Source organism: Denticeps clupeoides, chromosome 1 (assembly GCF_900700375.1).
Source record: "Denticeps clupeoides chromosome 1, fDenClu1.1, whole genome shotgun sequence".
Lineage (NCBI taxonomy): Eukaryota > Metazoa > Chordata > Actinopteri > Clupeiformes > Denticipitidae > Denticeps > Denticeps clupeoides.
In genome coordinates, this window is record NC_041707.1 from 6,658,402 (window position 1) to 6,684,480 (window position 26,079).

At 47.9% G+C, this 26,079-nt stretch overlaps 2 protein-coding genes across 2 annotated transcripts in view; both read left to right on the top strand.

The window, feature by feature from the left end:
- ush2a (Usher syndrome 2A (autosomal recessive, mild)) overlaps positions 1 to 26,079 on the top strand; it is a 192,400-nt gene that overhangs the window by 119,911 nt on the left and 46,410 nt on the right. The window lies entirely within an intron of this gene.
- Positions 5,650 to 11,428, top strand: LOC114794970 (BTB/POZ domain-containing protein KCTD1-like). The gene is given in 6 exon segments (XM_028987897.1): positions 5,650 to 5,724; positions 5,727 to 5,833; positions 8,248 to 8,392; positions 9,942 to 10,247; positions 11,117 to 11,150; positions 11,153 to 11,428. Coding segments are annotated over 6 exon segments (771 nt in total). The 5' UTR covers positions 5,650 to 5,667; the 3' UTR covers positions 11,275 to 11,428.

Below are 26,079 nucleotides of genomic sequence, written 5' to 3' on the forward strand. Positions count from 1 at the left end.
GCTCTCAGTCAGTCTGGAATATCATATCTTACCATATTTAAACAAAAGAAAATCAGTTTTGGCTCATAGGTGGAAATATGTAAGCGTGCACATTTATTAGGCAAACATTGGTATACTAAATTTTATGCAAAAATATGAAATACTACAATGAGCCTTCGATGCATGGAGTCTACCCTTCATCTGTTCCCTCGCAGTAAATCTCAGGTTTCAGAAGGGCCTTCGAGTTCTCTACCGGGTCTAAGTCAGGTACCATTATTCTGCAACCAAGTGATGGAGCATCGTCCCGCCTTCTTCCTGTACCACTATGTGATGCGTCCTCTTGACGAGATGAGCTGAGCTCCAGCTTCCACATTCAGATATTCTCTTGCTCAAGCTACATGTCTCGGCTTGTGGTGTTTCAGCACTGCTGGCCATGTCTCTGAGCGCTGGACAACTTTGCTTCAGGAACCGCCAGAAGTACAAGGTGGCATTGGTCGCCCGTGTTTTAGGAGCCTGGTGACTATTTTCAGTTTACGGGCGTCGCATCCATCTGAAACATATTTCACTTTTAAATGAATTCTCTTCAATTGGTCCATATGGCCTGAGGTAAAGAAGCTGTCCGGTGACTATGTACACCTTACTATAGGCCACACCCGCTCTCATTACACAAATAACGATAAGGTCGGAATAGTTATGAACGTTGTTTAATAAGACTTTAAATATGCAAGTAGTACTGATGTCATATTACCCTCTCCATCAGGTCTTCAAATTAAAATATTATAAAAACGCAGAGAAGAAAGAAAAAATTGTGATACACAGCAGCACAGCACACGGTGCACACAGTGAAATGGTTCCTCTGCTTTTAACCATCACCCTTGGTGAGCAGTGGGCAGTGTGTGGGGATGGTGTGGACCGGGATTCAAACCGTCAACCTTCTGATTACGGGGCCGCTTCCTTAACCACTAGGCCACCGCTGCCCCCTAAAACTGAACAAAAAGGAAAAGTCTGGATTTCGTCCATTCCCCTTCCTTCGGCTGCACCGGTTTGGGATTGTCACAGTGGATCAACTGGTCTGTCACCGCCGCCACCATCGGCCTATGAATCAATAAAAAGTTCCCCACAATGACGGAACCCTCCCCATTTACCTGGACTAGGGATCAGCACTTTTTTCTAACCTGTTGAACAATTGTAATCAGTCCTTACAATATATTAATATGCTAATGTACATGTCAATAATTTATTTTACTGATGACATGCTTACTTATGTAAAACCAGCACAATCTAATTGTTAATGCGTGGCTGTGGCCACCTCAGAGCACAATGTCAGCGGAAGTCAGACTGAGAAGCTCTGGCTCCGGATTAGAGACCTCAAACCCGTTTAACAGCAGAAGCTGAGATGTTTCAGGCCCGGGACAACTTTTGCTCATTCTACACACACTATAGACATACACATGAATATATAGACTGTAAACACACCACACATTCTCATGCGTGGCATTTATCAGATGCCCTTATCCAGAGCGACTTGCAATCAGCAGTGACGGGGACAGTCCCCGTGTCCTGCTCAGGGACTTTGTGGTCTTCTGTTTTTTTAATTCTTAATGTATGTACAGTAAAAGTGCCGAACAGCGTGAAGTAATGAGATGTTCGTGCTGCCACTGATACGGTGCTGCCCATGACTCGAACCTCCAGAATATGGCTTTATGACCTCGTGAACCCCAGGTAGGGCCACGCCACGCCACGTCACGTCACGTCATCCCAGGTCCTTTTGAATAAAACCGGGCGTCGGGAAGCGCCTGGGATTTTCTGGGAATTCGAGACGAGCTGCTCGGCGCGCCGCGGGCCAAGATTCGGGCTCGATCGCGGCGTATTTATATAACCGCGCCATTCTGGATTCTGGCCACGGGGAGGACGGGGGATCGCCACACGCGTCCGATCGCTGTTAAAAAAAAATAATAATAATTTTAATAAATCAACAAGTTGATGCATATTTACAACAAACTCTGGAAAAAAAATCATAATCCAACAATAAAGAAAAAAAAAGAAGGGGGGAAAAAATCTTTATAATTATCATCATCTGCTGCTTTTTCTCTCTGGCAAAGCGGCACTCCATCCATTTGCAGAGATCGCCCGCGGGAACCTTCCATCAAAACTAATCAGAACGATTAAAATCAGCTTTTCCGCGGGAGAGGCGAGTTGAAAGGAGGACCGGGGCCGGTTTTGTGCCGCTGCTTCTGCAAAAAAAATATATATATATAATGTATAAAATAAAATAATAAATGTGAATCTTTGTACAATATATGTATATAGAGCGATTAAAAGCCAGATCCGTGGTCGTAAAGGCCGCCTCGGCGCTCCCTCGCCACTTTTTTTATTTTGCAGATTGCGGCGGACTGGGCTGGAGACATGAGCTAATTGTATCCTGATCTTTGCCTGGAGGGGTTTCGGAGCCCCGGAGCAACTATTCTCCGGATTTTTCTTCTGTCTACCTTAGCCAAGCTATTGCATTTCTCCCTGGCGGAGCGGGCGAGGCAGATCGCGGGCGAAATCGGGAAGGGGAGAAGGAAAGAGAGGAAAAAAGAAAAGAGGCTCGTCGGAACGCGACTTTATGCCCACCGATGTTCCAGGTAAGCGCGGTTTTATTCGCCGGGACGCCGCGGTCCCGGGCGCAGTCGCTTTTACGCATGTGCCAGGCGCCGGGCGCAAACACCCAGACACTTCCTGGATATCGCCGCGTCTTTATCTCGCTTAAAAAAAAAAGAAAAAAGAAAGAGAAAGAGAGAGAAAGGTCGAAAGGCGTGCGGTAACGCCGCGAGTCGTCCGATAAAACGTGGAACGGGGGGCTCGCCGCCACCGACGCGGCGTCGCCTTCGGACCCCTTTTTGCTTTTTCTTTTTTTAAAATCTTCCAGCGAGCTTCTCGTCGTTCCCCCGCGACCGGAGCCAGCTCGCTGCCCGCTGCCCCACATCCGCGCATGAAAGGCGCCATTGTGGCGCGGCGCGCCGCGGGGCTTTTCTCGCTCTCCGGGGCGGGAGGCAGCGACTGCGGGCGGCCATGAATCACCGCGCAGTACTCACCGGGCGGACGGGCGGGACCGGAGCCTCCGCGTCCGACCCGTTACCGACCACCGCGGCCACCTTCCTTCCTTCCTTCCTTCCTTCCTTCCTCCAGGCGCGGGGCTTTTATTCTTTAAAAAAGCGCCACTTCGGCGGACTTTCACCTGCGCGGCGCCGGCGGCCGTGGACGGTGCGAGTTCCGGGGGTTATCAGTAATGTTTTTAGCGTGTTTCTTTTTTCTGGCGACCTCTCGCTGCTTTCCCGGCGTGTGTGTGGACGTTTTTTTTTTTTTTTTTTTTTGGCGAGAACCGGGAGCGTTTGCGAGATGCCGGCGGTGCGTCGCGGTGCCCGCCAGGTGGCGCTGCCGCACGCAGACGTCGTCAGGCGGCGGGCTGGACGTGGCGAGCGGTTCTTTTGTTCCGAAGGAGCCGGCGGTGGAGTTGAGTGGACGTGCGGCACAGCGGCTCGTCCTTCCCGGTGACAGGGAATGTTCCCCGCACCGGCATTCCCGACCGTTCCCAGAGGAGGGTCGGCCTTTTCCCAGCCCTCCAGACCTTGGTCTTTTCCTCTGTGGTCGTAGGTAGATGCAGATGGAAACTGCACTGCCCCACACACACACAAGTCACAAAGCGCAACTACGAATACGAACTTAGTTCAAAGGAACTTCAGAAATCAAAGTGCAGCAAAGGAAATGAGTCAAATGCAAAGCGGGTCCAGATTTTCTGGCACGTCGAGAACCGGGATGTGGTCGGTGAACTGGGATGACTGGGTGGGTGGCACGTCCTGCCCGGCTGTTGGTCTGGCCTGACGTCTTGGTGGGGGGGCGGCACACATCAGTCACGCCGGGGCAAACTGTGAAATCTGGGCCTCGTCCGCTCTCGGAATCGGAAGGCCCCGTAGCCGAGAGGAGCACGAGCCGGCTACACGCACGCTCACACACATTATTTGAGTTGTGAAAATGCCCGTATTACACCTCGCACTGCACCTCGTATCCTCCAGTACTGCTCGCCTGGTCCCTCCATCTCTGAGGTAAAAGGAAGATGTTTCATCTAGACTCTTCTCCATCTTGGCCCCTCGGTGGTGGAATGAACTTCCCTCGAGGTCAGAACGCTCAGTCATTTTCAAATTTCAAGACCTACTTCCTAGACTAACTTGTAACCTTCTAGCTTATGTATAGAAACTACAACATAGTGAATAAAAAGATTGTATTCATAGTTGGGGTCCTAGTGAACCGGAACTGATCACTCCATCAATGGTAACATGGAAGCACGTTGTAAGTCGCTCTGGATACGGGCGTCTGCCAAACGCCTTAAATGTAAAATGAAAACTTAATTTTTTAAAGTGCAGAGGAAGTTGTACTACAGCGTGTTAATCCCTCCGCCCACACACACTTACACACACCTCAGTGGCAGCTGTCATCGTTCCTCGCCAGCCAGGAGAAGAAGAGCGTGTTTAGGGTGGCCTGTTCCACACCACACACACACACACACACACACACAAAAAGAGCACCATCTCCCCGCACAATTAGTCAGGGAACAAATTACCTGCGTTGGGAGCGTGATGCCGCACGCAGGCCCCGTTTGAAGAGCGGCCCGGGGGCCCCGCGGGCCCCTGGCTGCCGCCACCGCCGATCCATGCGCCCCTTATCTTGCCAGGCACAAGTGGCATGCAAATCAGGCCGGGATCCCTCCCCCGGCACCCAGACCTGCACCCACAGCCGGGCTTAATTGCTAATTGGGGCGTCTTAGGTGTGAAGCTGCACGCTTGCTGCCAGCTTTCAAGTCAAACCAGGAATGTTTTAAAGCATTTTTTTTTTTCTGTGCGTGTGTGTGTGCAGTAGTTTATGCAGAAATATCTTCTGAAATTTCTCAGAGGTCCTTGAAAAGCCAATTTGTGCGCCATTTTCATGGTCAGCGTCGGACCCCCGGGGTCGTGAAATGGGGACACCGGGAAACGTCACGGCACGTAATGCGGAGAAGAGGACCTCGAAGGACCTCGGACGTGCTTGCGTCACTTAAATTATTATTTTTTTTGGCACATCGTGCCCCCGGGACGCGCGCGCGCGCCTCCATGCGCGTCACCTGCAGCGGCGCGCGCCCGCCCGCCGTGGGCACGCGGCGATTGTGACGGGGACGGCGGCGCGCGCCGCGCAGACGGGGACCGAGACGCTCTTCGCGATGGACGTGGCGAGGAGCGAGGCGAAGGCTCGGTTCGCGAAGAGAGCGCGCGGCCGCGTGGCGCTGTCACCAGCGGGCGACAGCGGCCACCCACGTGACCAGTGTGGCCCTGTTATGGCGAAGGTATAACTTCCGCTGCTGCCGGCACCGTGTTTTCGAACGATTTCTTACGTGTTGGAGCGCGCATGCGCGGCGAAAACCAGTTGCCTACTGATGCAAGTGAAAGGAAGTAATTCGGACCCGCCACTGTGCAGAATTTCCCATCATGCCTCGCTCTGTTGGGCCATTGACTCTGCGCCTGGTAATGGCCAACAGACGCGTTTCTTCTGTCATGTGGTTCTTTTCAGCCGGTGCTGATAGGGTGGAGACCCTGTTTTGGTTTTTGTTGCCATATTTCATGTTTATTTATGTTTTTAATCCTATTTCCCTTCGTCGGGCAGGATAAACCGTCCAGCATGTCCAGGCCCATGATCTCCAGGTCTCCAGCGTCCCCGCTCAGCAACCAGGGCATCCCCCGCTCCCAGCTCAGCTCACCAAGTCCAACGCACCGGTCCACATTGACGTCGGGGGACACATGTACACCAGCAGCCTGGCAACACTAACAAAATACCCAGAGTCAAGGTACACACTCTCTCACACACACACTCTCACACACACACACACAGATGGAGTTACCCTTCACATCCCGTGTCTGACTGGGCTCCTCCCAGACTTAACTCTGATTTGGTTTTGGTTATGGTACGGAAAGGTGTGAAAGCGCCCCGACACACACCTCCGCCCAAAACCGTGTAAGCGGCCATCGCAGCGCTGTGATTGTGGTCCGCCGCGCTCTCGCGCCTCCGGTTAAAACATTTTCCACCGTGACCGCATTCTCCGGGGAGTCGGCACCAGGTTCATCATCTCCTGGCACAAGGCAGGTCTGTGATTCGTCGGTGTGGATCAGCGCCACCCACTCACCTGCTTCTCTTCAGCCCACGCCAGCGCTCCTGCACGGGTCTCCACGCCACTCTCAGCGCCGACTGTTCGGTTTCAGAGGGAATTTCATTTTGTTTGTACCTTAAGGTGGCCTAGCGGTTAAGGAAGCGGCCCCGTAATCGGAAGGTTGCCGGTTCGAACCCTGGTCTGCCAAGGTGCCACTGAGCAAAGCACCATCCCCACACACTGCTCCCCGGGCGCCTGTCATGGCTGCCCACTACTCACTCAGGGTGATGGTTAAACCAATTATTTTCTGTTACGTCCCCACTAGACAGAAGTAAACATTTCAGGGCCCCACTTCGACTCCCTCTACTTTCGACTATGCAACGGTTCCAAATAAAACCCTAAACTTTAATGTATATTAAATAATTCAATTTCTTTCCATTTTAAACTTTTATTTTGAAACGCAAAAAGCGCAGCAGGTGGAAGAGCGGCTTTTTATTATTTAGCATTTTTACAATTTATCAGCTGCAGCAATTGAGAAAAAGTGATTGAAGTGATTGTCATTGTGAAACACTGCAGCACAGCACACGGTGACACAATAAAATTTGTCCTCTGCATTTAACCCATCACCCTGAGTGAGCAGTGGGCAGCCATGACAAGCGCCCGGGGAGCAGTGTGTGGGGACGGTTGCTTTTGCTCAGTGGCACCTCAGTGGTAACTTGGAGGATCGGGATTCGAACCTTCTGATTACGGGGCCGCTTCCTTAACCGCTAGGCCACCACTGCCATCCGAGTGAAGTTCTGTTAATGTGCAGAACTCATTGCGATGTTGCCCCACTATTTGAGAAGCGCTGGGTTAAAAGCAGAGAACACGTTTTGTTGTGTGCACCATGTTTCATTTTCACATCTAACAAGGAACCTGCTTTTTTTTTTTTTTTGCCGTAAGCAGAGCGAAGCAGCTATTCAGTTTTGTGGCTGGGAAGTGGGAAGGAATTTGAAGCGCCTTTCTTGACTCGTTCCGTAACATTATGACCAGGAGCCTCTTTCCCGCTCTCAGTTCTGTAATAATTTGAAATATTATAGCATTTTATAGTCTCTCAAGACTCATTCTAATTCTTTGGAGAATTTACTTTTAATTCTTTTTTTTTTTTTATCATTTGGCATCCGTAACAAACATACAATATATACTCAATTTTTGGCCAGTGGCATCGTTTAATAACACTCGTGGCGGTTGGCTGATTGGAATGGGGGCGGGGCCTGTGGACGTCCTGGTTTGAGTGGTCAGGCGAAGTTTGCTGTGTGTGGTGAAATGCCACGTTTACAGGGGCGGTGTTTACGCCCCTCGAATGGCCCGCGCGTGCCGGGGCGAGAACGCACGCCGCTGGACGGCCGCTCGCGGGACGCCGGGTTGCTCAGGCGGTGAAAGGGATCTGATGTCCGCCATGTCGGCGGCGGTCAGCTTCACCGGCTCTGCTGCTCGCTGTCATCCCCCACAACACGTCACGTAAATGTCAGGATGGGATGGAGCGCAGGAGGCCACACACACACACACACACACACACACACACACACACACACACACACACACTGCATCTCCACACTTCTCCTCCATATCTTATTAATACCGTTCGTTTTCACCGTTTTTAAAATTCGGCTGTTTGTCACTCTAACCTTTCATGTGTGGGAAGTGTTTGGATGGCGTCCACGCTCCCTCAATTTTCAGGCCCTTAACCGTACTCAGGCGGTTCCGTTTGAAAAGTGTCGTCATCGTTGCATCATGTTTTGCGGCGCGTCGAGTCGAGTCCCGGCCCTTTCATTGCCTGCTGTGGCTGTTTTTGAGCCGTTTTTTAGCCCAGACAAAAGCAATCCTGTCACCCTGACAGCCGCCCTGGGGCGGCGCCGGGGGCCATCTGCAGATGAAGGGCTCTGCGGCCGCCCCCGGCGCTGCCTGGAGGACGACTGCCTGGAGGGCAGCCTCTGCCAGATGGTCCTGACCTCTGCAGCAGGCCAGGGGGCCGGCCTGCACCCACACTTTAGATTTTTCACTTGTTCTGCAACGAGCTTTTCCTGATGATTATTTTTTCTATAATTTTTTGTCTTCATTCCCTCTGTGGACAGAATTGGTCGTCTCTTTGATGGCACAGAGCCCATCGTGCTGGACAGCCTGAAGCAGCACTACTTCATCGACAGAGACGGTCACATGTTCCGCTACATCCTCAACTTCCTGCGGACCTCCAAGCTCCTCATCCCCGACGACTTCAAAGTGAGTGCTGGACACAATTCATCCCGTGGCCCGTGAGGTCTATTGAAAAGGGATCTCGCCCATTAATTTTCGGCCAAGAACCGGGGCGGCTGGCGGAGTGGAACTGTGGCACCTGCAGTAACATCTGTGACAAGCGGCGAATTCTGAAGCGCGCTGTCCCCCGCCGGCTGCCGTACACGTACACAGATTCTAGCAGTCTGAGAATGAAACAACACCGAGGCAGAGCAGAACCATCCCTCTCGCGTAATTGGAACCGGCAGCAGTTATTAACAGTGAATGTCACACGAGTGCCATTGAAGTGAAAGCGCAGTGTCTCCGTGGTAACGGGACACGGCGATAAAACGCTCAGGAACAGCAGCATCTTTACATTTCTGGATAGATTAGAATTATATTAAAAGTGCTTCAGTACAAATGCTGCTAATTTGCATCCCAGAGAATTATGATGAATCTAGTCTAGTTTTTACTGTGAAGTCGGGACTCCAGCTTGGTCTGTATGGTTCGCATTCTCTTTCCCATGATGCCGTGGGTCTCCATCCTAGGACGTGTACAGTAGGCGAATTGGTGGTTTCTAAATTGTGTGTGCCCCGCCCGGGATTGCAGCCATCCAGTGGGTGATTTTTACTGCGACCTACAGGATTGGCAGGTGAAGGGCAGCAGTCTGCAATGAACTAAATTCATGGATTTAATCATTTAAAACATGAATACAGTACAGGCCAAAAGTTTGGACACACCTTTTCATTCAATGTGTTTTCTTATTTAACCATTTACGTTGGTAGATTCTCACTGAAGGCATCAAAACTATGAATGAACACATGTGGAGTTATGTACTTAACAAAAAAAAGGTGAAATAACTGGTTACATGTTTTATATTCTAGTTTCTTTGCTCTGATTGCTGCTTTACACACTCTTGGCATTCTCTCGATGAGCTTCAAGAGGTCGTCACCTGAAATGCTTCTCCAACAGTCTTGAAGGAGTTCCCAGAGGTGTTTAGCACTTGTTGGTCCAGCTCACCCCAAACCATCTGGACTGGGTTCAGGTGACTGTGGAGGCCAGGTCTCCACTTTTTGTTAAGTACGTAACTCCACATGTGTTCATTCATAGTTTTGATGCCTTCAGTGAGAATCTACCAACGTAAATGGTCATGAAAATAAAGAAAACACATTGAATGAGAAGGTGTGTCCAAACTTTTGGCCTGTACTGTATATCTCATAACAGCGGGCAAAACTCTGGACTGAAACCCTCATTTTTTTAAATGGAAATGTGTGAGGAGTGCGACGGATTCTTTTGTTTTTTGGCTGGGCGGCGCAGGCTCGGTGGACGTTTAGTTCTGGCTGGAGCTCCGTTCATTTGCATTCTATGTTGTCATTTAGCGGCACATTACAGACTCGCCCGGGAGCCAGCAGATAATTCCATTATCCTGGTGACTGTCCTGTTGGTGACTCAGGCCAGGCTTGGCTAACGCAGGAGGAATCAGGCCGCGTTCTCGCCGCCGCCGACCCTCCCTCCGTACATACAGTGCAATGATGGCTGGTCTGTCCCCTCCCCTCAGGAATACAGCCTGCTGTACGAGGAGGCGCGTTACTTCCAGCTGCAGCCGCTGCTGGTGGAGCTGGAGCGCTGGCGGCAGGATCGCGAGCTCGGCCGGGTGTCCCGCCCCTGCGAGTGCCTGGTGGTCCGCGTGGCCCCGGACCTCGGGGAGCGCATCACTCTCAGCGGCGACAAGGCCCTCATCGAGGACGTCTTCCCCGAGATCGGAGACGTCATGTGCAACTCCGTCAACGCCGGCTGGAACCACGACTCCACGCACGTCATCCGCTTCCCCCTCAACGGCTACTGTCACCTGAACTCTGTACAGGTCAGGAGAGCAGAAAACCAGCAGTTCACGCTTTCATTTAAATAAAATAACGGGCTTCTATCATGAATTACACCTTGGACACCCAGACCCACACACACACCCCTTCCTGTGAGTGTGCTGGCAGGTAGTCCGCATCAGGACCCGTAATCCTGTTTGGTTATTAAAGCGAGCCTGCAGTGGCGGCCATATCTGCTGCTAATGGGGACCGTGTCTGTGTGTGTGTGTGCGTGTGTGTGTGTGTGTGTGTGTTTGGGAAAGAGAGAGCGAGGCGGGGCTGTTTGTGAGTATAGTGTGGATGTGGGGGGATGTGGATAGGGGTGGCTCCAGCAGAGCGAGACCTTTGTAGTTTTGGCTGGGGCCGAGGCCTGGGGTGGGGGCAGGCTTGGCGGGGAGTCTTAATCGCCTCGGGGTGCTTTGATGGAATGCGGTGATTTTGCTGCCCATGGACAACGGCTGCAAGGTTACAGCACGATGGATGCTAAGCCCTTTCACACACCCACCCACACACACCTTTACCTGTAGCCAGTGAATCACTGAAACGCTGTTCAGTGGGATTGGAGAGAAAAATGGCTTAACAAAGGCCAGCATCTTTTAAACAGTATTAATCATGCATCATTATAGAAAAGCAGCAATATCAACCCCTGGGATGATCCATTTATACCAAAATGAAGGATTTGGTTCCTAGTTCTATTACAAATGAGCCCTGGTTCAGCACAACAAAAGCAGACAAATGAGGAAAGGGACCGGATAAATGCACACAAGCATGGGCTTCTCCTGTTTTCACATGTTCATCTTCTCCTGGTGCAGATGGAACACGTTCCCGCTGTTTTTTCAGTTTGTGTTTAACAGCGTGCGTGCTCTGTGCACAGGTTCTGGAGCGTCTACAGCAGCGAGGGTTCGAGATTGGGGCTCTTGCGGAGGCGGAGTCGACTCGTCCCAGTTCAGCGAGTACGTGTTGAGGAGGGAGCTGAGGAGAGGCCAGCGTGGGCCACAGACCAACAGGATAAAACAGGAACAACTGGACTAAGGACCTCCCCCGTACCAGGGGACGCCAGGCATTTCAGCAGTGGCAACAGTGTGCTCCACTGCATGGACACTTTTACTTTTTTCCTCCTTTTTTTGTACTTATGAAAAAACACAAGAAAATGTGCAAATGATTTCCCCCCCTTTTTTCACAATAAGAAGATACAGAACAATTGATAATTTTTTTTTAGTTGTCATCCATATGACCCCCCCCACCCAATCCCCATAAAGTTATACTTCAAACATAAATGTCCTTGAATAAAGTTTGTTTTAAAACTTTGAATATTGCAATGTCTAAAGGCCAAGCAACTCAATAACATGACCAGTACACGCTTTCTTCTCATCTAAGCCTCCTCCAAATGAAGCCAAATGTGTACGTTTCTATTTATGTCCTGTTTAGCATTTTTTTCATCATTTTAAATGGAAAAGAAGGCCCTTTCACCGTTTGTAAAATAAAAAGCAGAAATGATAATAGAAGGCCTATGTGAAGTTACCTGAGATATGATATGGGAAACATATGAAAAAAAAAAAACATTAATGGACACTATATCTTATTATGGAGTATAACCCAGATTAGACAATATACAGTGTATGTTTGATTGAATCCTTTGATTGATTATACTGTTGAATATTCTTTTGTTCATGTCCATGTGAAAGTGTAATTAATTTTAAATGCTTGTTGTTTTTGGAGGATGCAAGTATCCCAAACTATGACCTTTAAAGCCTCAACTGGTAATTTTTTCACATGAAGTTGGATTGACGGATTACATCAAAGGAATGTAGCACAACAAAGTTAAATAAATTAAATTGTTACAAAAACAGACTGATCCATTTATTGCAAAGTCTACACATTTTTGGAGGGGGGGGGGCATACTAAAAGTGCTTGATTTATTGCTGTGATGTGCTTTTCAAGGAGCATCTGAAACATTTTCAGGTACAACAAAGTGAAAAGTTTACACCAAGGAACAGCCACTACAATCCTAGAGACAATGGAGAACACTTCGGACCAACTTTTTGAAGTTCAATAATTAATCATTCTGATCACAGTGCTTTCAAGTTTGACTCAGAGGCAGAATATGGCAGATTGTTTATACACTGCTCAAAAAAATAAAAAGAACATTTAAACAACACAATGTAACTCCAAGTCAGTCACACTTCTGTGAAATCTAACTGTCCACTTAGGAAGCAAAACTAATTGACAATCAATTTTACATGCTGTTGTGCAATCGGAATAGACAACGGGTGGAAATTACAGGCAATTAGCGAGACGTCCCCAATAAAGACGTGGTCCTGCAGGTGGTGACCACAGACTTTCTGCCTGATGCTTTGGTCACTTTTGAACGCTGGCAGTGCTTTCACTCCGGTGGTAGTATGAGACGGAGTCAGGTAGAGCAGCTCATCCAGGATGGCACATCAATGCGAGCTGTGGCAAGAAGGTTGACTGTGTCAGCGTAGTGGCCATGTGTCTGCTCAAATGATCAGAAACAGACTCCATGATGGTGGTAGGAGGTGGGGGATGTGCTTACAGCCCAACACCGTACAGCATGTTTGGCATTTGCCAGAGAACAAATTGGCAAATTCACCAATGGCGATCTGTGCTCTTCACAGATGAAAACAGGTTCACACTGAGCACATATGACAGACTTATGACAGCCAGAAGACACCATGGAGAACGTTCTGCTGCCTGCAACATCCTCCAGCATGACCGCTTTGGCAGTGGGTCAGTAATGGTGTGGGGGTGGCATTTCTTTGGGGGCCGTACAGCCCTCCATGTGCCCTCTAGAGGTAGCCTGATTGCTATTAGGTACCAAGATGAGACTCCTTGTGAGACCATATGCTGGTGTGGTTGGACCTGGGTTCATCCTAATGCAAGACTATGCTAGACCGTATGTGGCTGGCATTGATGTTACGGACTGGCCGCCCGTACCTCAACCTGAAAGCAATTGCGCACATCTGGGAAATCATGAGACCATCTGCAACCTCATCAGTCCAGGTGTTGAAGGGAGGTCATACAGGCACGTGGAGACCACACAAAGTTGGATCAGCTTGTAGAATATTTTTCTACTTTAATTTTGAGTTTTAATCCAAATCCAGACCTCCATGGGTTCATAAATTTGATTTCCATTGATGATTTTTGTGTGGTTTTGTTGTCAGCACAACTATGTAAAGAACAAAGTATTTAATAAGAATATTTCATTCACTCAGATCTAGGGTTTCTTGTTTTTGTGTTTGCTTTTTATTTTTGAGCAGTGTACTTATAGCATAGATCAGATGACCTTACCCAGAGGGAGTTACAATCAGTAGGTACAGTCCCCCTGATGACACTCAGGGTTAAGTGTCTTGATGAGGGACACAATGCTAGTAAGTGGGGTTTGAACCTGTGATTTTGTGGTCTTCTGGTTTGTAGGCCACCAGGCTACCATCAGCAGATGTTCTCTTCTCATCTGGTCAGCACTGGTCTTAGATTAGTCTGTAATGGATAAATGGGACGAAAGACATTGGCTCCACCTTTTCATGTCACTATGTAACCTCCTGTTAAAGAAACTGTTATTACTGTGTTATAATAATTTCCATGCAGGATCCCTCTGTCCTTCTCCCTTAGACATGCACACACACATACACACCTGACCACCCCCCCCCCCCACCCCCCCCCTGGACCTGGTGATGAGCTCTGGTTTTGGTGTCCTTGCCATGGGCTGGTCCAGCACTGCAGAGATCTCACTGCTGGGAGTGTCTGCAGGGCAGGAGGCAAAAAGTCGTTGTCATGCTAACCCCACCCTCATTAAAACACCTTTATTTCTGTACCGAAGCAGGTCTTCAGGACTGCACACTCCACCAACCGGAGCGACAGGGGAGTCTTTTCTGGCCATATGGGGCTGTTGTCTTTCTCTCTCCTGCCCTAAATTTAGGTCACACAGAAGGATCGACTATTCCTCTGTGCCGTGGCAACAGGTACACAATCGGCGGAGGTGGTGGGTGTGATGGCAGAGATGACCAAACCCACCGGTCTACTGGGTCTCGCTCTATTGTTACAGGATAGGGGATGTGAAGTGAATCCTGACGCCGAGTTCCGTCGTTTCTGTCTTCTCTGCCCTCGTCTCTCCCCTGCCCTCACTCGTCTGGGATTTACATTCGGCCCTACCTGCGCCGCGTAGAACCGCAGGCTACACGCTGACGAGAATCTATCGCCTTCCAAACGATTAAATGTTAAGTGATGTACTTCTCAGAGGAGCATTAACCCCTCAGAGGAGCCTGAGAGCCAAGACAGTCTTTGGAAAATATGGTGGAGGGTGAGGATGAGCATAATGTGAACGGTTTACTCAGTTTGCAATGTTCTTATGTATGAGCAGCCTATTGTACATTGATTACCTTGCATGACATTAAGCTGATTCTCGTGACCAGAGTGACTTAAGTCGCTAGTCACAAAGACAGATCCCCTGAAGCAACAGGAAAAAGTGCCAAATACCTGATTGTTTCAAATAGTCCAGGTTCAGACAGAACTGGCAGATAGTCAACATAGCAACTCCTCATGCCATGTAGCGGTGTCACGACTACGGACTTACGGGGGAAGGAAGTGCAGAGGTGTGACATGCTGGGAAGGGTTTTTATTACAAATAAACAATATACACAAATAAAGAATGGCGCGGTGGCCAAGAACGGGAAATAAAAGGGGAACAACTAAAACTAACCTGTAGGCGTGTGGCGATTGCCAGAACTAAAAATACACATTCACATACGTGCACTAACGTCCACGAAAATGCCGTCCCTTCCGAAGGGGCGGAAAACTAGGGTATTTATGCGCCGTCAGGATTGGCCACCAGTGATGAGCACAGCTGCAGTCAATCCTGACAAGCGGTGAGTAAATACGGTGGTAACTGTGAACGTTCACAAGACCTTTGACCTCAGAGCACTAGATTCGTACCAAGTTTGGAATTTTGTTTCCTCAAGGCATTCTTGAGCTTTTACATTCACGAGAAACGTAGATGCACAAGGTCACAGTAATCTTTGACCAACAAAATCTAATGGCTGAATGTGAACGTTTAAAAGAACTGGATGGTCAGCCCCAAAACATGACACAAGTGTTTTCACATATTACTGTATAAATGGGATAAGCTGTATGCCTGATAAGCCTGGGTGGTAGTAGCCTAGTTCACACTCGCCTATGAACCAGAAGACCCAGGATCAAATCCCGCTACCATTACCATTGTGTCCCTGAGCAAGACACTTAACCCTAAGTTGCTCCAGGGGGACTGTCCCTGTAACTACTGATTGTAAGTCGCTCTGGATAAGGGCGTCTGATAAATGCCATAGACGGGCGAAATAGTGAGTAAACACGCACCATGTGGTACATCTTATTTAGAATTATTATTTAGAGTCATACTATAGAGATGTATTGTCAGCAGTGTGAAAAATGTTAGAGGCTGTGTTAGAGGTTCGAAATACATGGTTTTGCAAAAGGAAATGAGGGTGATTGAATGTAAGTTAATCCATTCAAACTAAATCGTAATACATTTGAAATTCCATATTTAGGGAGTAAAGCCAACACTATGATTGCATTCATCCCCCCTTGGTTGTCCATCCAAAATGACATATAAAGGTTTCTGCTCAATCATTTACTCTACTTTAAAGATTTTTAGTCAACCAGTATTTAGTTGGTGTATCGGTACATCTCCAATTCAGCACAATTTGCACAAAGAACATGTATTGCAGGTTGAAGAGAACAAGTGTTGCTTGTTAAATGGAAAAGCTCAATTAGAAAAGCCAGATTCATTTAGGAACAAATTGCTTTGGACCACTGAAGTGACTGTTTTTGTCATTGTGAAATACTGCAGCACTCAACAAAATGTCTCCTCTGTTGAGTCTGCTCCATTGGGCAAGGTGCCACTGAGGTGCCACTGAGCAAAGCACTGTCCCCACACACTGCTCCCCGTGCGCCTGTCATGGCTGCCCACTGCTCACTCAGGGTGATGCTCACTCAGGGTGATGGGTTAAATGCAGAGGACAAATTTCACTGTGTGCACCGTGTGCTGTGCTGCTGTGTATCACTTTGAAAGGTGCCTGGGGAGCAGTGTGTGGGGATGGTACATTGCTCAAGGGGACCTCAGTGAAACCGTGGTAGTTTGGGATTTGAACCTACAACTCTTCAGTTACAAGTCCACTTCCTTTTGGTCATGACAAAATATACTTAACATACATGTTTGTCTCAGCCAGAGTTACATATTAATGGGTAACCTAGGGAAGGCTTTTTGTATTTATTTTTCTTACCTTACAGTAATCAGACTTTCTCTCAAAGCCATGAATATAACAATTGATGTTAATAATGCTCACATATTTAAATGGTAAAATGTCAGATAAAAATGAAATCTAGCCAGCGGGATTTGAACATCACCAAGAACATAATTTCTTCTCCAGCAATGAAAATTATGATGCCGCATTTGATGGACGATGGTGGTCGAAAGTTTGTTTTAGTGAAACGGATAAATGCATATCACATGTACACCGCAGACAGATGCATATTACACAAATACACACAATAATAGCAGAAACACAGAAAGACTTTGGAAGAGAAGCAAGTCTGCTGCTGGTTCTCTGTATCCATAAAGGACAGGGCTCCTGATGGGAAATCGGTGCTTCCCACCACCCTCAGCGTGGCTCTGCTCTCACCTGTGGGCCAAACGGTCTAATGAGGCTCATTCCTGAGTCTCATTTCCTTCACACCGAGTTGAAAAAGAATCTCAGAAGAGCTGCAGCGGGGAGGCTGGCTGTCAGAGAGAAATTAATGGCCACTCTGCGAGAACGCCCACAATGCACTTCTGAGCGTGAGGAGAAACGCCGCTCATTTGGAAGCTCTTCTCGTCGGCACTGCGTCTCTCTCCACTTATTTTTCAGCCACTAATCAAAAGGCATAGCTGACCCTGTGGACTGATGTGTACTATGGGCACTCCTAATTACATGAGGCCTTCTGTTTGATCTCCTCCACCCTCGTCTGATCTGCACCCAAGAGGAGCCGTCCTATGGTAGTGAACCACTTTTGCAGTCTTTTTAAATCTCCCTGAATAATTCAGTGCAGAACACTCACCATTGTTTTAATGTCTTTATTCACTGCCGCATCATGGCCATTTCTTCTCGAGGGCCTAGGGACTTGATTTTTCAGAAACATGCATACTGAAGGGACGTTAAACTATAATTCTCATTTGGTGGTGTTCACTGCAGAGGCCATGTGACCCATTTGCCTGATGAACACATTGGCAGTCCATCATCTGCCGATGTACTGTGAACAGAATTATTCATTCTACGGATCCTCTGATGAACTGGAGATTCTGAACGCTGGGAATGGGCTTTTGGAAGGTTGGACTGCCTGGGGCGTGTGCAGGGTTCACCACCATCCATGGCAATTTTATTCGGCTAGTGGATATGGCCAATCACAGTCAGGATGCAGGATCCACAGCCCGCCTCTTGACCATATTTGGCGGTGCCACAACGCTGTCTGTGAGCTGCATTTCCTGCAGGAAACTCATATGCATGACAGTGTTCCAGTAGGGCCACCGGAAGCACCGCCGGCCTGCAGAGATTTGTATTGTTTATTTATCTTGCCGTGAGTGGTAATGTGCTCTCTGTGAGGCATTTTAGGCTGGGTCTCGCTGGCCGCAGGGTCCTTGGCATGGGCTGCTATCCGCAAGAATCATTTATATTCCACTCTGGGGGTTACAGAGGAACATGAGATTGGAAAACAGCTGAAACTCTATTCAAATGGCTGTGGGCAAGGGAGAACCACAGAACTGGCATGTTGTGCAGCATATTTAAACAGTTATTTATTACAAGGCAGTCTGTTTCTGAGGCCATGAAATACCACACACATTCGCAGAAGAGCACTTGCTAATATAGAAATCTTTGTAATTGATCTACACATTAAATCCAAGGACACACACACGCAAGCTACACACATCCTAGTCGCTGCACTAGTAGATGCAGGAGCACAGGGTCTGAATGACAGCATGAGATTACCCTTAACATGAATCCTTTCCTACCATGTGATGAATCTGCCTTATCTATGCAAAGATGTTGCTAATGCTCCACCCCTTCTCAGCTGAGCCACAACTCACTTACATTTAAAAACAGTGGCAAACATGACCGGAGAGGCACAGAAACGGCTGTGCGCGAGGTGGAACAATCCCCCGGACAGGCCGGCCATCCATCTATCCCAGCATGCATCACAGAGGTGCGGCCCTGGGCTTCGTCTGCAGAGGACACACATACTCCGGGGCTGTGAGTCTCACAATAGCCCTCTTTCAGCGGGCCTATAAATACACTGTCTGTCAGCAGGACACCCCCACCCCCCGGCGACCCTCCGACGCTCCTGCCCTGCAGGCGGCCATCGCTTATGCAAAGATATGCGGCAGTGTGCCGCACGCTAGGCCCGGCCACGCTGCCCCTGGTACCGCGGGCGGAGAAGACATTAGAAAGCGGGAGAGGACGTTCATTAGGGTGAAGAGCGAAATGTTCAACAAAGAGCAGACCTGTGAGGGGAGGTGTGGTTGACCTGTGCCGCCATACACCACCACATCCCTTTAGTGAAAAGAGTGACTGGATGTAAACAGACCAAACGTTTGTCTGCATGCAACAATGCATATGAGATGAGCTAAAACTTTGATAGGATGTCGAACTGTGACATCTACTCATCATTTTAGTGCTGTAGTCATTCTGTGATGGACGAGTTGTCATGATATCAGTCCAGCATGAATTTGATAAATCTGATATTTCTAACATTCCTAACTCCTGCCCTGTAATCATGAGGCATTAGCTGAACCAATTATCAACCAGTTTTCTACAATTGTTCAGGGCTGAATTCCACGAACCTTCAATTTACTGCATTCACAGTGGGGTAGAAAAGTATTTAGCTGCCACCGATTGTGCAAGTTGTCCCACTTAAAAAGATGAGCGAGGTCTGTAATTTTCATTATGTGTGCACTTCAACTGAGAATGTTAAGTCCACAAAATAACATTGTATGCTTTTTAAAGAATATATTTGTAAAATTGTGCAGAAAATAAGTATTTAGCACCTACAAACAAGCAATAATTCTGACTCCCATGGACCTGTTACTTCGTCTTTAAGAAGCTCTTCTATCCTTCACTCGTTACCTGTATTAATGGCTCCTGTTTGAACTGGTTATCTGTATAAAAGACACCAGTCCACGCCTTCAAAAAGTCAGACTCCAACCTTCACCATGGCCAAGACCAGAGAACTGTCTAAGGATACCAGGGACAAGATGGTACACCAGCACAATACTGGAATGAGCCAATCTACAACAGGCAACAGCTTGGAGCGATTATTAGAAAATAAAATCACTAACAATCTCCCTCGACCCAGGACTCCATGCAAGATCTCACCTTGCAGGGTACAAATGATCTTGAGAATGGCAACAAAATAGTCTAGAACTACACAGGGGAAACTCCTTCCATCAGTGAGAGCATTGAACATGAAACGTGGCTGGATTTTCCAGCATGGCAATGATCCCAAACACACTGTCTGGAAAAAGAAGGAGTGGCAATGTAAAAAGCATTAAGGGAAGTGATTGTGAAGCCCTGCAGCACAGCACGTGGTGACACAACAAAATGTGCCCTCTGCTTTTAACCATCACCCTTATTGAGCAGTGGGCAGCAATAACAGGCGCCCAGGATGTGTGGGCATGTGAGTGGACGGTACTTTGGACCCTACAGATGTTGCACAGGCAGTCCAATTCCAAAAGGATGCACATTGCAAGCGGGTTTGCGGTGTCTCCCAGCACAGTCTCAAAAGCATAGAGGAGACTCCAGGAGACAGGGAGTTACTCTAGGAGAGCTGTAATGTCCTTAGTCCATCTGCAGGTCCAGTATCTGCTCCGTTGTGCAAGGAGGAACAACATGAGCATGGCCTGAGCCCTACAAAGTGACCTCCAGTGGACCACTGGCGTGAATGTCTCCTAACAAACCATTCAAGAGGGTGTCCTGAGGGTCCAACGTCCTCTAGTAGGCCCTGTGGTCACTGCCTAGCAATGTGGAGCAGAATTACTCCGGAACTGGCGGGTTTGGCACTGGCACCCTGTGCTTCTCACAAATGAGAGCAGGATCAACCTGAGCTCATATGACAGACGTGAAAGGGTGTGTAGAAGCAGCGGTGAATGTTATGCTGCCTGCAACACTGTTCAGCATGATCAGTTTGGTGGGTCAGTGTTGGTCAGGGAGGCAGATCCATGGATGGACACACAGACCTGGACAAGACAGACAATGGATGAAATCCTTAAACCCATTGTTAGAACTTTGCCGGGGGCAGTGGGTTCCTCCTTAGTGCATGACCTAAATCCAATAGAACATCATGTTCAGGTCCACCCGCCACCGCCAGGTTGCACCTCACTCTGCCCAGGAGCTCAGTGATGCCCCAGTCTGGATCTGGGACGAGATGCCCCAGGACACCATCCGTCATCATCTAATGAGGAGCAGGCTGCGACGTTGTCATTTTTGATCATTATTGTAGTGCTGTGTATTACTTTATTTACTGTAAAAATGCTGCATGTGTTTTCTCTATTTTGCAAAACGTTTTTACAGTCAAACAATATTAAAAAAATCTTACGTACATCATATCCAGTCTTACAAGGGTTGTGGCCTAATGTGTAACACACTCGCCTCTAAACCAGAAGTCCCAGCTTCATGCCCCACTTACTACCATTGTGTCCCTGAGCAAGACACTTAACCCTGAGTGTCTCCAGGGGGGACTGTCCCTGTAACTACTGATTGTAAGGCGCTCTGGATAAGGGTGTCTGATTAATACCATAAATGTAAATGTAAGTCTGAATGCTTATAATACTGAAATTATACCAGACAGTATTCCCAAATACAGATTACACAATAGTTTTAAATACTTGTTTGCACATTTTGACCATGTTGTACATTGGCAATGGTTCAGGTATTTGTCAATATTACATGTATATGCTTGTGTTTTTATTGTCAAAATATAATTATTTATAATTATTAATAGAATTATTAATTAATCACTAATGCAAAACCAAAGCACAGATGACATCCTGTTTAGTGCGCAACTTGGCTGAGTATCCTCAGAACCTGTCAAGGTTTTCCGGCCTTCTGTAGGATTGTTACTGCAAATTTCCAGATTCTCAGTTGCTAATGACATGTGACCCGAAGCCCGAGCTCCACCCACTGCCTCCACCCTTCGCGTCTCATTCTCTCCTGCAGCTCTGCTGTCCTCAGGGGTGACAGTGAAAATGGGATCCACTTCCTGCAGCACGCTTAGTGGCTAATGAGCAGTGATATTCCGAGTCTCTCTCTCTCTCTCTCTCTCTCCATCTCTTCCTGTTTGCTTCAACTCTGCTACCTCCCATCTCAGGTGAGAATCTCTGCCACGGCCTGCGGCACAGTTCACCAATCAGAGCAGGAGGCTGTTGGTTGTAGAGATAACACGGTGGTGGCACGGTGGAATGATAGTAAGCAGGCGAGTGCCTTCATGCTGAATAATGGAGGAAGCTGGAGGTTCTAATGTTGAGTGTGTTTGTACTGTCAATGGTCAATGTTTCACAGAACAACTCTTACCACTTTGCCAAGGTTTATCTGGAGACCCAAACCGAGAGGATTGGTTAAGATGTTTAGGACAACGCAGGAACCATCCAAGTCACCCAAGCCCCTGCAAGCAATTGCAAACAAGATCTTCTGTAGGAAAGCTTATGGTCAGATGAGACCAGAGTTTTTTTTATTGCAGAATGACATGTATTTCTGCCCATGGGACTGTTACATTGCCTAAAGTGAATAGAATAATGAAGAATTCTTCATCCTCAGATCATTAGCTTGAACCTGGACACAACTGGACGTTCCAGCAGGATGATGATCAATACTTGCCATCGAATGAATAAAGCAGGCTAACATTAAGCTTTTGGAATGTCCTTCCCAAAACCCAAATCTCAATCCTTTTCAAAATGTCAGTATTTGGTTGAACTTAAAAAAAGGATTTTCATCCCAGTTGATGGAGTCTATCAAGCACAACAGTATAAAGCAACGAAATAATATCTTATATATTGAAAAATACAAAGATTGAATAATTTATACAAGTGTACATAAACTGCTTTTGCAATGCCATCGGTGATTAGCAGTGTGACAATTCAGCTTTGTGGGTGGGTCACGGCAACGGGAAAGAAACTCTTCCTAATTTGACTGGTCCTTCTCTTCAGGCTACTGAATCAGGTCATAAAGTCCGTGTCCAGGCTGTGAGGGAAATGTGTAGACTGCGCTGGCAAGTCAGGTCCATGCCAAAAAAAAAACCCCAACAAATTCAAATGAACAACAGCAACAAGAGTGGTCAAAAGTCCAGCCAGAGGAGCACATTGCTAAGGGAATTTAAGCAGACAAAAATTTTATTGAGCTTGAAAATATAGTTTTGACCCAGTGCAGAGTTTTAGAAAATCCTAAATAAATTCACATCCAGAAATACACATGATGTAAGATCATTTCACCTCAGAAAAAAAACACACTGGAGGATCTAAAATTACAATGACATTCATGTCCGTAATGAATGTACATAAACATCGGACCACAATTGGCTTTTTAATGTCCCATCAACATAATGCACACACATACTCACACACACAAACATACAGTGATTTCTTAGCATCATCTTACATAAAAGAGATACTCCAAACACCTACAACTATCAGTCTGCTGCACATACACACACAGATCTTTTACACACTGTCACACACTTACACACCCTCTGCAATAGTGCACACAAAATAACTGTTATTCAACCCCCTGGCAGAAGAGGTAGGTGTGTGTGTGTGTTTATGAATATGTGTGTGTGTGTGTGTGTGTGTGTGTGTGTTTGTGTGTGTTCTATGTTTATGTTTGGGTTTAGAAAGGGGGGGTTGCAGGTTCCCTCTTTCTTCTTGTCTCCTCCACAGCTGCAGCCTTGCAGTGTCACCCCGGCCTGCTGGAGCCCCACCCCCTTCCACCCACCCTCCTGGCCGCCAGCTACAGAAGGAAGAGGAGAGAATAAAGCTGGGGGCTCATGACGCCAGGCCATCTGGATAATGTTGTTCAAAAGGCTCTGGGTGATAGCTGCAATTTACACACGCAAAAAAAAAAAAAAAATCTCATTAGCATACGCAGCAGCCTGGAGCAGACCAAATTGAATAAACCAAGAATTAGAAAAGAATTACACTAAACCAATACAGAATATTTAACATTAGCACAATTTGTTCTTGTGATTCACCCACCATCCAAACCTGTGTATCTTGTATTATAACAAGAATCTTGTATTTTAATAAATAACACGTGGACTGATCTTGGATGCATTGTGTATTTGATGTAAAATTCATGGTATTAAGAAATGTGTTGTTTTCTAATGGCAGGCCCCCTCTTGTACTTTCATGGTCATCAGCAGGATTCCCTTTGACTCGCCGAAGAAAAGCACTTAAACTCTGCACGGTGGGTCACAATCGCGTGAACCGAGCGATGTGAGTGCTCAGATTAAACTGCAGGATGTTAAAAACGTGCGCTGTTTCCTGCCCTGCAGTCATATGTAACCAAGCGTGGCTCTACACTAACACACCACACACACACACACACACACATACAGAAACATATGCTCAGAGCGGGCATGGCGACCACGCATTCTTGCAAGTCTCCCACAAACACACTGGCCAGACTCCACAACCAGCAACCAGACAGCATATGTGGTGTGTGTGTGTGTGTGTGTGTGTGTGTGTGTGTGTGGTGTGAGAGTATTTGGCTTTTATTGATGTATCGATATCAGCTTGCACGCCCGCCTGTTTCCTATTAATAGATGTGTTCGCTGCCCGGCGAATGAGGGAAGTGGAAAACGTGCCGATGTTGTATAAAAAAAAAACTGCATCTGCATCGGACATTTATTTAAAGTCTTAGGACAGACCAAATTTGGGCATTTTTCTGGTTGCTTGTAAATTTAATAAAAAAAAAAAAAAACAGAATTATGGCCAGGCTTACACATTTATCACACAAATGTTACACAATTCCTGGACTAAAAAAACACATTTGCTGGATTGCGTTTGGTTTGCATTTCTGTTCAGGTATTTATGTGTGTGTGTATTACGTACGTATGTGTGTTCATGTGATGGTGGTGTGATTTTGTCGACCCAGGTATCTGTAGTCATTTGCTGTTATTACTCTTTGTGTAAGTATGTTGAAGTTTGAAGTGTGTGTGTGTGTGTGTGTGTGTGTGGTGTGTGTGTGTGTGTGTGTGTTTGTATGTGTTCATGTCTTTCTCTCTCTGCCAGTCTGGATGTTGCAGGCTTGTCTTGCACCCCCAGCAGGCATATCCCATCAGGCCTTGCATGCAGCGATGAGTCGCGACAGGAGTCTGACAGGTCATTCCCTGATGCCTCCTGTCTTTTCCTGTGTGTTCACACACACAAACATACTCACCCAACCTACACACACACACACACACACACACACAGTACACAACACTTACAAAAACAACATAAACAGCAACAAAACACACATAAATTCTCTGGTGTATATAGAAGTCTGTCCATAAATATATGTCACTGAATAATAGTTTTATTACTTCATTCATTTGTGTGGCATAGAGTGTTAAAAGAACATATGAGGGAGCTGCACTACAAATCAAACATATGAAGCATTAATTAAGCATCATTGATTAAAAAGAATATTCAGGCTCCTCGGGCACATACGTGTGTAGATTGCAGTTTGATTAATGACAAACTTTCAGTTTATCAGCTGCCGCTCTAGATCACGGTGCCAGAGCCGTTATGTGCAACTGCATATACTGATAATATATATACTGAGGAGTACAGGGCCAAGGCGAAAAATGATCTCTGCCATAAACGGAGGCTCAAAATTAAGCAAAGAGCTGTACAATTAATCGTGTGTATGTTTTGGGCATCTCCCACTTGCTTTGAAAGAGCAGAACAGTAAAAGCGGGATTGCACCAAATATTTTTTTTAAGTCACTGTCACGGTCTACGGACTTACGGGGGAAGGAAGCGCAGAGGTCTGACATGCTGGGAACGGGGTTTTATTAACAATAAACAAAGAAATACAAATAAGACTGGCGCGGTGGCCGAAAACGAATTTAACTTAAATAAGGACATAAACTAACCCCGTAGGCGTGTGGGCGATTGCCAGAACTCAAAAACACATGAAACTAAACCAGGTCAAGTTCGTGCAGAGAGTCCACGAAAATGCCAGCGACCCCGAACGGGCGGAAACTTCCGGCATTTATGGGGCGTAAGGATTGGGTTCCGGTGTGGAGGCCAGCTGCAGGCAATCCTGACAGAGCCCCCCCTCCAAGGGCTACGTCCTCGGAGCCCCCAACAGTACCATCAGTGGAGGCGGCGGGGCGGAACGGCGGCAACCACGGGCTCCTGCCCTGCTGTATCCTCCCCTTGGAGGACCCGGTCCCTCGGGCTGGCTCCCCGGGGGGTCAGGCGTGGCGGCCCCGGTCCCTCGGGCTGGCTCCCCGGCGGGTCAGGCGTGGCGGCCCCGGTCCCTCGGGCTGGCTCCCCGGCGGGGTCAGGCGTGGCGGCCCCGGAACCTCGGCTGGCTCCCGGCGTGGCCCGCTTGGCGGCCCCGGACCCTCGGCTGGCTCCCGGCGTGGTCCCGCTTGGCGGCCCGGACCCTCGGCCTGGCTCCCCGGCGTGGTCCCGCTTGGCGGCCCCGGACCCTCGGCCTGGCTCCCCGGCGTGGTCCCGCTTGGCGGCCCCGGACCCTCGGCCTGGCTCCCCGGCGTGGTCCCGCTTGGCGGCCCCGGACCCTCGGCCTGGCTCCCC